The following is a 14,700-nucleotide window of genomic DNA, read 5'->3' on the forward strand; positions in this document are numbered from 1 at the left end:
GAGTCTGGGCCTCTGGGGAAGGGTGAATGCATTTGGACAAACAGAAATGAGAGGAAGGCCTTTCTAGAGAGGGAACAGCATGAGCAAAGCCTTGGAAGAGGGTGATGCTTGTCCTGGCAGTGAGATCGGCTGGGGACAGGCAAAAAAACATCTTATGGAAACTGATGGATCTAGGGCAGGGAGCTTACCCACTCCTTCAACAACTCCAGGGCATCCTTGAGTTTGTCCTACATACCCTCCAAAGAGAAGAATCCAGCAACATGGGGCCCTAGTAAAGTCTGAAGGAAAGGAATGTCTGCCCTGAGCCTTGCCCCAGGGTCAGACGCCTGGAAAAAATTCCTGGGATTATTCGGTGTTGTCTGAGATGGATTTGGAGCCACCCTGGCTGAAGGGAGAAGTGGCTTTGGACTGGGGCTGCCAGCCCTGGTCTGTGGCAAGCCGTGGGCACTGTCATATATCAGAACTTTTGCCCTTGCTGTTTACCAGTCTAGACTTGCTTTCCTTTCTCATCTCTTTTCACTGAAATCCTTAAAAACCATCTCGTCCCTGAAGTTCTCCTGATCCCCTCATTCAGAATTAACCCACTGCCCTTTATGCTCCTTCAACAAGTCGCTGTGTTTCTATTTCCACATGTGCTTACCTGCCTTGTCTTACAAGAATCTCATTTCCCTCAAGATAAAAATGCCTGAATGTCAAGACCTGGGTCTTACACATCCTTTGATCCCGAGCACCCACACTTCCACGGCAGACACTCAGTAAATACGTATTGAATTGAAGGTACAGACCCAAAAGGAGCAATCTGGTACTGGCTGACATCCCGTATTCCTGTATCCATTCATTCACTTGTTCAGAAACTACGTGAGGGCCCAAGATCTGGCAAGCTGGCTCTCCAGTCAATCAGCTGAGAAGTGAGTTTCAGTATCCAGGCTTCAGTATGAGGACTTCTTTTCAGGTCCAGGACATAGAACATTCCACAGGATCACAGGACCAAGACCTGACCACTGCAGGGTGGTTGGTAGAGCCTCCATCCCAATGCCCATATCTGTCCAGATGGAAAGTCACACCCTCAAGAAAGCCCCCTGAGGGAGACAGATTGTCTGGGGTGTGGGTGAGGCCCCTCAAGGGCTCTGCCCAGCCCACCCAGGGGAAGCCTAGATACGCCCATCACAGAAGAGGGCAGAGTGAAGATAACCCCTGCATCTTCGGGCACAGTACTCCCAGGATGCTGGGTGAGGGGCTGGTGGGTCAGGGCGGGGGAGGGCTCTAGGAAGCCTTCTCAGCAGTAGACATGACCATGGAGATGGGAGGATTCCCCGAAGGTCATGAGAAAAGTCTGCCCTGCTCAGAGATCAATACATGCAAATTCCTTGAGAAGCTGGTGTGTCCAGGAACTGCTCTGCCAGGGGGAGAAATAGGGGTGGAGGTGGGAGAGGGACACGGTAGGTTACGGACAGCCATTTATCTCAGATCTCTTATAGCTCCAAAATTACAGGATCCTAATCTGAACCTCCCCTGCCAATAACTTGAAGAACTTGTCTGGGACCAGGGACAACTGGAGAGAAAGTTGATGAGTGCATCAAATAATAAACCAAGAAGAAATCCTGAAGTCAAAACAAGGGATAAATTGTCCTTATCTCTCTAAGACATGCATCAAAGCAGCTAGCTGCTGTCTGCCCAGCCTGGGACTATGATAATGGTTTTTAATGGCCTGTAAACAATAGGACCAGCCTTTGTAATAAAGTTTAACCAATTAATCCTTTAGGCTCCCTCTTTGCACACTGTAGGGCTCCACTCCCCCTGCTCTGTGCTAGGGCAACATTCAGGGGTCTGAGAAGTGGAGGGATCCAGGCCCAAGACTCAATGCCTCTGAGTTCTCAGGTGGGGTTCAGAGGAAAATCAACCCTGTAGGGTGGCAGTGACAATCAAACCAGAGGGAGAGTCAAAGAAGATTGCCTCACACCAGGGAATTGGCATAAGAGGTAAACTTTGTCCTTACTGAGTGAGCTTACTGATTCATTCAGCAAACATTCAGGTACAACTACCACGGTGCGAGGTACCTGCAGAAGGTGCAAAAGCATATAAAGAAAGTACCTGCCCCTGATGCACTTGTGGTCTGGGGAGCAGTCCTGAGAATCAGGTATATTCACAGACACCAATAATAAAGGTTAGCACAATAGGATTTGCAAAGTGCCCAGACCTCTCTTTCCATTTCTTTGCTTCTTCTTTCCTTGATGCACCATGTTCAGTGTGGGAGGACTGGGGCAGAGGTATTCTGAAGAAAGAGGAATCAGACAGAAGAGAAAGAAAAGGAGACAAAAGAAAACAGAAGCCAGGCCCCTCCCTCCTGCCACTGTCCTCCCTACCCTCAGTCCCAGTTCTGGGAAAGAAGAGGACCCTTTGTCACTAGAGGCTCCCAGACAGGTACAGGTTACTAAGTCACAATTCATGTTCCTGCACCAACAAAGCGTATTTTTGCTGAATTGTGTAAAATTCTGGCCATCTGGATTTTTCTATTTGGGATACCAACTCCCAACACCTGACTCTTAGAAATGCTGTGTGTTTGTGTGTGTTTACATGCATGGCCTGTGTATGCATAAGTATGCGTGCACACCCACGTTGACAGTGATATAATGGAGGAAATTCAAAGGTTTTTCATCCATCATTCCAAAGTTAACAATCTCTCCTTTTGAAAACAATGATGAATATCTTGTTTTACATTTGTGTGGCCTCTCATTTTTCAGTTCTTCAATAAATATTATCTCACGTTCATGCCCCAAGCAACCTTGGGTGGTAACAAAGGATAAACACTGTTATCTCCATTTTAAATTGTTCCTCCTTTATTCCTTTGTTTTCTACCCAGCAAGGGTTGAGCACCTACCATGGGCTCATACCATGAGTACCATGCGGGGCATGAAGTTTACAAGACAGAGCCAGACAAATGCAGGCCCTGCCTTCAACGGCTTCATAGTCAGGGAGGGGAAGAGATGGGACACGCACTCTGTCTCCAGACCTGGGACAGCTTCCAGAGATGATTGAGACAAACCCTAAAATATAAGTCTGATTTTGCCAGGTGGAAAAGAACTAAGATTCCAGGGAGGTGGGCCAGTAAACTGCGCTCAGTTAAGAGTGAGCCCTCCGTGGTGTCCAGACCACGGGGTTAGCAGGGGTGAAGGGCGCAGCATGAGAAATGAGACTGGAGAGGTGGGCTGGGCCCAGACCATAGGGCCAAGAAAGCCTTGCCAAGGAGTTTGGACTTTGTCCTGCGGGCAATGAGGAAACCACAGAGAGTTTTAAGCAGAGGTAGGTGACGTGATCAGATTTATGTTTTAGCAAAATTATTCAGGATGTTGCGTGGAGAATGCACTGGGATAGGAGGAGACTGAGCAGACTCGAGACATTTCCAAAACAGAATCAACAGGACTAGTGTCCCACTGGGGTTCGGAGGGAAAGAGGGGTGCCAGAGACAGCTGTCTCACATGAGCTGGAGGGAGCCCTCATCCAAGACAGGAAACTAACAAGAAAGCAAGAGGCAGAGAAATTAAGTGCTTTGCCTAAGGTCACATAAATTACTTGATAGTAGACCCAAGCCAGGAATCTAAAATTCTGGTGGAAACCTCTTGGTTTGCCATGTTAGCTTCAACCAACTAAACTTAGCCATCATCTGCCAGCCTATTTCCTTGCTTCCTGCCTGTTTTCTGCAGGTTCCCTACGGAATTCTCCTGCAGAGATCACAAGCCCATCAAGGCAAAATTCCTTTGCCTGGCACAGTACTAGGCACTAAGTGGTATTAAATCAAACACCAGGAGCTCCAGGGGCACATTAGGCATTGCCTTAATTATGCATGAGACTATTTCCTTCTTTAATCCTTAACAAACAGTATTTTTTAAATAATACCTAGTTCAAGTAATTCTTAGATATTTGATTTTTACAGTCCAGGAAGCTTTTAACAACAACAAACATCAGAGGGATCCCCATAGTCTTGCCAACTTTTTTTTATTTTGCCAGAGAAGGACATCCTATAACCCAACTGCTGTCTACTACATTGTTTCTTAAAAGAAAGGACATTTAATACAAATCCCAAAAGTCAGAATAATACAATTTTAAGATTAAGATAATCCTTCAGATAAAATCAGAGTTCCTCAATCTTAGCATGGTTGACACTCTGGGCCAGATAAGGCTTTGCCATGGGGTTCTGGGGTGGGGTGGGGGGGCTATCTTGTGCACGGAGGATGTTCTGCAGCACCCCTGGCAACTACTCATTATAAGCCAGAAGCACTCCCAAGTTGTGAAAACCAAAAAAAAGTCTCCAGGCATTGCCAAATATCCCCGGGGGCAAAATCATCTCAATTGAGAACCACTGAAATAAAGTAAGCCTTATTAAAAAATCTCGTAACACTATCCTTTTATTTTAGACCGGTGCAAACTTCATCACAGACTGGCATCAGTCCATAAACCAGCTTTAAGGAACGAGAGGCATGGAGGTTAAGAAGATAGGATTTGAAATCAGACTTGACCTCAAATCCCAATTCTGCCTTTACTCACTGCCTGACCTTGAGCAGGTGCCTGCTCTAAGCCTTCCCTTCCTCCCCTGCGGGATGAGGACAGCACCGTCCGTCCGTCAGAGTTGGGAGGATTAAATGGAATCGATGTAGCCCACTTAGCAACATGCCTGACACGTGATCGTTGGGATTAGTATGACAATTACTAATATTATTTCTACCACTATAGCATACAGCACATAGCAAAGAGTCTGGCACCTTAATGATGTCTACCCAGATTTAAGACTTTCTGGGTAAAGGGACCTTGTACATATTTTAACAGGTCTTCAATAAACAGTTATTGAATGAATAAATGAATTCCCAATCACTCAGCTCTCACCAGTTCCTTTCCTCAATCCCACCACATCTATGTCTTTTCCTCTCTTACCAGAACTTTCTCAAATCCTCCTCATAGGGATTAAACCCATAAAAGAAGTCTGGCCAGTCCAGAAGCACTGCCCCAGGTTCTGTGGGTGGGAACTTTGTGTAACCCTCTAGGGACTAGTATCAACACACCACCCACCCACTACCTGGACTCTGAATAACACTCACCCCACCTGTGAGAGTGCAGCCTTGCTTAGGTCCACCATTAAAGTCACCCATTTCATCAACATCATCAGATTGCTGCTGTCCTCCTTAGATATTTAAGCTGGAGGTGGGCCAGGGAGAGAAAAAGGAGGTGGCAATATCCTTGAACAAATGTAGCTATAAAAGGGTGTAGGAAACAAGGCGACCGACAAATTAAACAAGCAAACAACCTCAAAGGGAGGGGAGGTGAGGAGGCTCCAACAAAAGGGTCAGAGTTCCTGCTGCTTCCTTCGTCCCCACCAAGCCCACCTCCGCCTCAGCAGACAGAACACCCGTAGCTCTTACAAGGGAAAAATTACAAGGGAAAAATATTCCTCGTTATAAACCAGACATGGTCCTGGCTGAAGCCCAGTCAGCATAAATTTCTGGGGTTCATCTCACAAGTAAATTAACTACCTTCTGACAGTTTCCCGAAGGACAGAATTTTCCAGCCGTCACAGGTCATAGGGAGAGGGCAGTTGGCCCAAGCCCTCACTTTGTAGGTGGGAAGCTGAGGCTCCGAGAGAAAAAGGCACTTGCTCAGAATCACCCCAGTCAGTGTGCTCCAGTCAGAGGCAACACTGAGACAAACGCCTGAGGCTTCAGTTATGGCACTGAGCTTCACTGGAGGCTCTAAAACATACCCAAAGAGGAAGGCATGTTATGAACTAAATCTCACCCTTCCTGAAAATACAGGTGATCACATTTGCAGCCTCAGAGGAGGAGAGGATTAACAAGTTCTCGGAAGGAGCCATTGATCGAGTCTCATGGCTTCTCCAACCATTTGGAAACTGTTAAGAGAATAAATCACCTTCCACAAGAGGATCCAGCAACTCCTTTCTCTGCCCCATCATGCATTATCTGTCTTCTCCAGGCTATTTAATACTATGACCAGAATACAAAGAAAAAGATAAAGACCATTTGGGGGTTGTGGTGGGTTGGGGTTTAGGGGTGCACACACGTGCATAAAATGGGAGGAGAGAAAACACTAAGGTGGCCAAATGCCAGTAAATGGTGACTCTAAGCAAAGTACCCAGAGGTGTTCGTTGTACCATTCTTGCAACTTTTCAGCCGTGAGATTTTTCTAAGTAAAACTTTGAGGGAGAGGAGAGAAGGCACTAGGTAATAAACTAAATTAGATTTTTTTTAATTATTTGGAAAGAATCAGAAATCATTCCTTTGACTTCACTCACTTTCTCTAAGGACTAACATCCTCAGAAAAAGTTATAAGACATCCCAGAAACGAGAGGTGTAGGGCTCCAGACAAATATGCAATGCTGGTGCTCATCATGGCCAGTAGCTATGGCAACCTTGGGATACAAATCTTATTCCAAATATTTTGCCCTATTGGTGTTTTGGATTCACAAAGTAACTAAAGTAACAATAGGCTATGGCAAATGCCAGAATTTTTCCAGAAGAGTTCATCACTTTTGCAATGCAGGTAGTTCCTCAATACAACCAAAAGCAGCTTAATGTCTATTAGGTATGGAAATTCTTTCACACAAATAAATTATTGACTCAAAATCTACACCTGACCCACAGTCTCGGTGTTCTCTATACGTAGTAGTATTCAATTTGGGCCATATGGGATCCATAATCTGGCCCTAAAAATCTACCCTTGACCACTTATATAAGAGGCACACCAATAGCATGGCGTTCAAGGCATGGAGGTTTGAAAAAATGCAACCCGTTCAAGAAACTTCAAGGAATTCCTTATGGCTAAAGGGCTGAAGGCAGAATGAGAAGAAGAACATGAGGCTGGAAAGATAGGTAGAGGTCAGATTCAGGAGGGCCTGTATGCTGGACAAAAGGAATTAGTGTTTATCCTTTGGGCAACAAGGAATCACTGATGGGTATTAAGATGGGAGAAACATAATTGGATCATTCTGGCAGAGGATATGTGGATGGAGGGAACTTACAATTAGGGAGTCTAGTTAGAATGACAAAGACCTGAAACTAACTCAGTCAGAGCGGGAGTGAAGAACTGAGGACAAACTGGAGAGGGCTACTAAGGAGAGCAGACAGACAGTCCTTGGCAGGAAGAGGGCAGATGTCCTGAGACAGAGAAGAAGGAGTCCAAGATGACTTCCAGCTTGGCTGACTTGGCAGATGATGCTTCTGGTCATCTGGATGGGGAATCCAGGAGAAGGTTGGTGGAGGAGGCTAGTAAGTTCTGTATATACTGAGGTTCCACCTGGATCTGTAAATATGGAGCTCCAGAGAAGTCCAGGTTGGATATATGCATTTGAGAGTAATGAGCAATATATATTATATGGTCATGGATGTCATGGGTGTGGATAAAGTCAACCGGAGAGAAACAGAGCAAAACAAGAATCAGGTAAAGAACAAAAACTCTGGGGGACAAAACTGTTAAGTGTAGACAAGGAAGAGGGGACCCCCAAGAACACTGAGGAGTGGCCTAAGAAGGAGAGACCTCAGCCTGGTTTTAAGTGACCCACTGAATTCCTCCATCTCCATAGCCTGGTCACACCATGCTGGAGTTGAGGAGAGTACAATGATGTATTAAAATAAACTCACTTCTTAACAATAGAAAGACAAACAACCAAATTACAACATGGGCAAAGGATTTGAATAGACATTTCTCCAGAAAAAATATGCAAATGGTCAATGAGCCCATGAAAAGATACACAGCATCATTAATCTTTAGAGAAATGCAAATCAAAACCACAATGAGATACCACTTCATATCCACTAGGATGGTTATAATCATAAAGATAATCACAAGTGTCAGCAAGGATGTGGAGAATTTGAACCCTCATACATTGCTGGTAGGAATGTAAAATGGTATGGAAAACTAGTTTGGCAGTTCCTCAAAAAATTAAATATAGAGTTAATATATGACCCAGCAATTCCACTCCTTAGGCATATACCCAAAAGAACTGAAAACATATGTCCACACAAAGACTTGCACTTGAATGTTCATATTAGCATTATTCATAATAGCCAAAAAGTGGAAGTAACCTGAATGTCTATCAACTGTTGAATGGATAAATAAAATGGGATATATCCACACGATGGAATATTATTCCACCGTAAAAAGGAACAAGGTACTGACATATGCCACGATATCACTACAAGCTGAAAACAGGCCAAGTCAAAGAATCCAGACTCAAAAGGACGCATATATTGTCTGCTTCCATGTATATGAAATATTCAAAACAGGGAGGCCCACAGACATAGAAAGCAGATTCGTGGTTGTCAGGACCTGGGGGAAGGGCATAGGAGGAGTGAGTGCTTATTGGGAACAAGATTTCTTTATGGGGTGATGAAATGTTCTGGAATTAGAAAGTGGTAATGTTTGCACATCATGAATATACTAAAAGCCACTCAATTGTATACTTTCAAATAGTAAAAGCCAATATTTGAACATTGACTGGCTATTAATATTTTTAAGGAATTATGGTATACTTTTTTGAGGTACAAAAACAGCATGGTTCTGTTTTTTGGGTTTTCTTTTAATCTTTACCATTTAAATAAATAATTTTTTCAAATAAAAATACTAAAAACCAATGAATTGTACATGTTTAAATGTTGAGCTTTACGTAACATGAATTTTATCTCAATTATATAAAAAATTTTAGACAGTACACTCACTTTACAAAGTTACCCATAGCCAAAAGGAGCTGGGTAAGCAATTTCTCCAGCTCGCCCCGATATTCTGACTGAACAAGCCAAAACTCCAGATATTCTAATTAAAGACACCAAAGATCATGCTTCTCAAAGGACTCCTAAATGTCTTAAAAGGTCCACAGCTTGGGGGTGGTTGGCTCTGCTGATGAGTAGAGATGGTGCGGGAACTTTGTGATGATGGCTGCGCACACCCTGGTCAGGCTGCCTCACTTCTAAGACCCCAACATGCAACGGTGACAGGGCGACAAGCAACCGTGATAGGACCTACAGAGAGACAGCAACCAGGCAGGACCTGGGCATAGTTACCCAACAAAGACAGAAAGGAGAAATGATTTCTGGGCCCAAGCTACCCACAAGCCCCAGAATGGCAACCTCCCGGTTCCTGCCCTGTATTCAACACCTACAACCCCTGCACTGTGTTCAAGCCGACCTCACAAGACAGCATTCCAGGCCGTTTGAGTGTCAGCATTCACCGCATGGATAGCCGCTTTCTGTCCACACAGTGCCTTGGGCAGTTGCTCTCAATCTCTCTGGGTTTTCAACACAAGTGACTTTGAAATCAGCAGAACTTACATGGTTGACACCCAGCTCAGCACCGTCAGCTGCAGTCGTCTAGGCTTGAAGAAACCAAGTGAGGGACAGGAGATGGATCCGGCTTTTATCAGAGAGCTCAGAGCCTCCAGGGAGCAGAACCTGGAGGTGGGGCTCCGGGATTCCACAGAACTCCCCGATGATAATTTCTTCTCTCTACTTCCCTCTCCAATGATGTACTTCCCTCTCTTTTTGCTCCCCTTCTCCCGCCAAACTCCCAGGGCAACCCTGGATAATAAATCAACAGGATGAAAATGCTTTGAGGTGGCACCACACCACTCCAGAGAGACCATCGGAGCAGCGAGGCAGATCTGGAGTGAAAAGCAAAACCTCTGGCCTGTTCTAGCCATTGGGTAAGCAATCCCTCCTCCATGCCCCCCTGCTCCTGCCGGCCCCAGCAGGAAACAATGAAACCAGGTCTTCCCTTGGGGTTCTGACCACCTCGTGGGGAGACTGTGATGGCCCTTTGGTTGCCATGCTTTCTGTGATGTCTTTCCTTTTATCATTCCATCTAGGCGGACTTTTTTCCTTTTCTCCAAAGGACATCCTCCTATCCGATGCCTGGGAACCCACTAGGAGCTCCAGCCCTTGTCTTATCTAGATCTGGGAAACTGACACTGTCCAGGGACCTCAGAAGACTCTACAGCCCTAATAGAAGAAGGGAGGAGTGAGAAGCGGCTCCCAGGACACAGAGACGCTTTCCTCCCGAGCTGGTCAATCTCTCCCTCATTAAAGCAGAACAAGCAGAGCACAGATTTCGCCAGTTCTCAGAAATGCAAACAGAAGAGGGCTGTGTGTTAAGGTCCTATCAGCTTTACTTAACTGGGCAGAAGGAAATCACTTCTTAAATAGAATTAGGAAGAATAAGGATGAAGGAAAAGGTGTATGAATCACACATTTTATCATGCACAGAGGAATGCAAAGGAAGAAGGAAAAATAGTTCCTAAATGCCTACTTTCCGTGCTATCTAGCCATGAAGCTCTAGGGGTCGATGTCAGTGAAAGGCATTCCTTTGGGTTACTGGGTGCGGGTACTGGAGACCTAGTCCCAGGCTTTAAGGAACTAATAACAAGATCACTGTTCACAATCACAACATCTACACAGGCGCATTCAAAAGAATTTTGCTGCACTGGAAAGAAAAAATGAAACTCTGAAAGACCAGGCAGTTTTTCCACAGCCACGAGGCTCAGTCTACAATCTGGGGCAAAGAGCAAAGGTGCAGGCATGGGCAGGCCTTGTCCCACGTCCTCAAGTGAACACAACATAGCCTGCTACTTGCTTTCTCCTCCTCTGTCCTCCCCTCTGGGATCCGCCAGACTTCTGCCGGGCACTGATGGAAGGTGGCAGGTAGTGGCTCCAGCTCCAGCTCCTGCAGCCCCACCAGGGGAGTGGTGGCCATGTGCCGTCCTAAAGGGCAGGAGGGCCCAGGGAAGGCTGTCCTTGCAGCCAGCTCACCCTCTGCGGTCAAGTTAATTTTTATGTAATAGAACCACTCCTGGAACATCATTGTGAAGACACAGCACCCTGTAGAAAACAGTGGTCTTTTAGCACTGGAAACATCCAGACTGATTAAATTAAAATGGTGATTGCTATTGGTGTCAGCAGTGCTGTTATTTTCAGCCAAAACTTAACCCACAGAACTGGCCTTATCTTTCTAAATATATAACATGTCTCTTGTTTTAAAAAAAATTACCCATCATAAATATATGCTTTTTATGTATTTTTTATTGAGTCAGTTTACAATGTGTCAATTTCTAGTGTACAGCACAATATGTCAGTCATATAGGAACATACATATATTCGTTTTCATATTCTCTTTCACCATAAGTTACTACAAGATACTGAATATAGTTCCCTGTGCTATACAGTATGAACTTGTTGTTTATGTTTTTGATCTTAAGCAGGAAAAATATCTGATCCCTATTTTATGAATGAAGAAACCAAGGCAAAGAAAAGGGAAAGTTCATCCCAGGTGACATTGACATACAAAACTGAGATTTTTATCTCAAGCACTCCCTTTGGGAAATCCTTGGTGACAGCAGAGGCGCTCAGCGATTTGGGTGGAAGCCACATTACCAGGCCACCAAACAAGCCACTACTGTTAGTTCTTTTGTGCTTAGTGGGGCTCGGGGGGTGGGTGGCCAGGGGAGAGGGGAGAAAGGTCCCCACGAGAGCCCAAGCACTTACTCCCAGAGAGGCTGCTGATACGGTTCGGGGGCCAGATGTCAGGCTTGATAACACTGTCCTTCTTAACAAGCCAGCCTGCCTTTCACCTGTGCTGAGGTAGGTGTCCAGATGCCCTACTTTTCCGTGTAGCCCTGCTCCTCTGGGAACAGAGGCCCGAACAGGCTGCTTTGCCCTCGCACAGGTAAGAAGCTCTGCCATCTAAAACCAGGCCAGCAAGTACACACAGGAAACATTCACTGGATGGTGGCTTGGCCGGTTTTAATAGCAAAACCTGTCCTTTAGGACCCATACCTGTGAGAGAAGGCCCTGCAGAAATCGCAGTTTGGATCAAAGCAAGTCGGCCCTGATCACCCCACCAAGAGCGGCAGGATGTGAACTCCGAGCTGAAAAGCAGGAGTTCTGGAATCAGACAGACCGGAGCTTGAATCTCAGAATTACTCACTTACCACATGGCCTTGAGTATTTATTTGCTCTTGGTTCTCCTTGCCCATAAAATGGGGATAAAATATTTAACTTTGAGAAATTATGAAAATGCCAGCACGTAGCAGACACTTCAAAGATGGTAGCTACGATTATCCGTTTGCCAAACGCAGCAGTGTGTCTGTGCTCAGCCACCCACACATTTTCCCTGATCCGCTTCTGACCCACGACCTGCACTGGCAACAGAACTGTGCCAGAGGGTGAAGGCTTCAGCCACAGGACTGAGCTCTCACCCTCACCAAACTGACTGACCCCTACAGGGTTCACAGCCTTGTCCTGATTAGAACCACTCGTTTGTTTGAATTTTTTATTTCTGCATGTACTCTTTATGAGTTTCTTTATGCATGTGTATATATAATTTATTCAAATGCATTTTAACATTTATGCCATGTTCCTGTACTCCCTTCCCCAACATCAGCACCCCCATCCCTGACCCTGCTTTCCCCAGGTGGCCCAGGTTAACATTTTAGTCTGTATCCTTCCACATTTTTCCTCATACCGATGTAATTTTACACACACACACACACACACACACACACACACACGAATAGTGAGGGGTTTTAGGGGGTGGTTATTGTTTGTTTAACAACAGAATTATATATTATACACACTCATCTCCCTCCTGTTCATTCTGCCATACTTTGCCAAAAGCCCTTTTTAATGATTCTGTAATGATCCATGGTATGAAGGTACCATTGCTTTGGACCACTTCCCTACTAATGGGTATTCACAGAGTTTTAATTCTTGGTTACTACAAATAAAAGAGCAATAAACTTCTACATATGGACCAAGATCATTTTCTAACCAGACAAAATGCCCAGCTCCAGGATGTGAAATTCACCCATGTTGATGAGGCTCCCAACACTGTCACTTCATCCTTAAAAGTCCCCTTTAGAAAAGGACCCTGCTGGTCTTAGACGTGCAAATCCCAGGTGTGGGTCTGGCCTCCAACCCCACCGTTCTTCCATGCGCTTACTGTGTCAAGTCAATTCTGCAGGTCTTAATTTTCCCAGCTGCAAAGTAAAATATAACTGCCTGGTGGTGCAGGGTTGGAGAGTGCTTTTGAGAAGGTTTTTATTTTTATGAGGGAGCAGTGTGTGAAGTGCTATTTTTGCTGTTTTTCTATAGGATGCTGTTTCTAGCTGCTTGTTTTGGGGGTCAGGGAAGAGAGGGCAAGCCAAAACTAACAGTTTCAATTAAACTCTAAGACCTCTGTAGAAAGTTGCTGGGGCTGCACAAGGAAGCCTTTCTCTCTGCATTCCTGAGGCACCTCGCACTGCTGTTGTTTATACCCCGAAGTCAGGACTAGATGGAGAGACCTGACTCCCCACTTGCCGGGCTTTGTCACATTCTGAAGAGGCACAGCTGTAACTGAAGTTATGAGAGGAATGATCCAGTGAGCAAATTTTGGAAAAATCAATGATCTCACTGATGTTTGATTTTTCACTCAAAATTCCCTTAAGCTCTAAATTTCATCCAATATAGGGTGTGAGTTGGGGGCCGGGTGGGAGAGGAGTGTACTTCTTATGCAGGGGGTGTAGTAATTAATATTTCCTGTTCTTGAAAAAAAAAGAAGACACTGGTGGGTGGAGAAATTCCTAAACCTTCCCTTTCAGGTAGCAGTTCTAAAAGTCTTTCAAGAACCTCTGTGAAAAGAAGCAGTTGTAGCAACTCGAGTAAATTTGCCTTAGTACCATATGGCTTATAACACATGAGAGGGGAGTAATAGGAATGATAAAATCAACAGAATTTGTATAATGTTATTCCACTCTAAAACTCAAATCACCAATGTTCATAGCAGCACTGTTTACAATATCCAAGACATGGAAACAACTTAAATGTCCAACAGCAGATGACCAGATAAAGAAGATGTGGTATATTTATATAATGGAATACTACTTAGCCATAAAAAAGAATGAGATAATGCCATCTGCAGCAACATGGATAGACCTAGAGATGATCATACTATGTGAAGTAAGTCAGAGAAAGACAAATATCATATGATATCACTTATATGTGGAATCTAAAAAAATATGATACAAATTCTATTTACAAACTAAAAACAGACTCACAGACATAGAAAACAAACTATGGTTACCAAAGGGGAAAGGGCAGGGAGGAATAAATTAGGGGTTGGGGATTTACAGACACACATTACTATATATATTAAATCAAACAAACAAACAAGGACCTACTGTATAGCACAGGGCACTGTATTCAATATTTTATTATAACATATAATGGAAAAGAATCTGAAAAGAAAAAAATATATATGTATGTCTATGTGTAACTGAATTACTTTGCTATACACCTGGAACTAATGTCATAAATCAATTACTCTTCAATAAAAAAATTTTTAAAACTCTAATCAAACCTGATTTTGGAATAGTTTTCTTCATCAAAATCAAGCAGATGACGGGCACCCCTACTCTGGATGAGCTCTTGGCAGCACCTACTGAATATCCTGTGACCTAGCCGTCCCAATGTCATGTACCAGCATGTTCCTCCCAGCACAACTCAGAGTAAGTCCCAAACCAGAAACTGCCACATGCTCATCAGTAGACCGGGGAGAGAAATCATGGTGCGCTCACATGATGGGATACTACACCGCACCCAGAATGTACACCCTAGAGCTACAGCAGCACTATGGAGGATCCTCACTGTGGTGATGGGGGAAATACACACT

The 14,700-nt window shown here is 44.5% G+C and overlaps 1 protein-coding gene across 3 annotated transcripts in view; it reads right to left on the reverse strand.

Annotated features, from left to right (window-relative positions):
- DPF3 (double PHD fingers 3) overlaps positions 1-9,639 on the reverse strand; it is a 194,502-nt gene extending 184,863 nt beyond the window's left edge. For all 3 annotated transcript variants that reach the window (XR_012073736.1, XR_012073735.1, XM_072963369.1), the window contains exon 1: positions 9,330-9,639. Coding sequence is in view for 1 of the 3 variants with exons in the window: in XM_072963369.1 (XP_072819470.1) it covers positions 9,330-9,331 (2 nt within the window). In the remaining 2 variants the exon portion in view is untranslated. The remainder of the gene's footprint in view (positions 1-9,329) is intronic.
- Positions 9,640-14,700: the final 5,061 nt, after the last annotated feature.

This window comes from Vicugna pacos, chromosome 6 (assembly GCF_048564905.1).
Source record: "Vicugna pacos chromosome 6, VicPac4, whole genome shotgun sequence".
Classification (NCBI taxonomy): Eukaryota; Metazoa; Chordata; class Mammalia; order Artiodactyla; family Camelidae; genus Vicugna; species Vicugna pacos.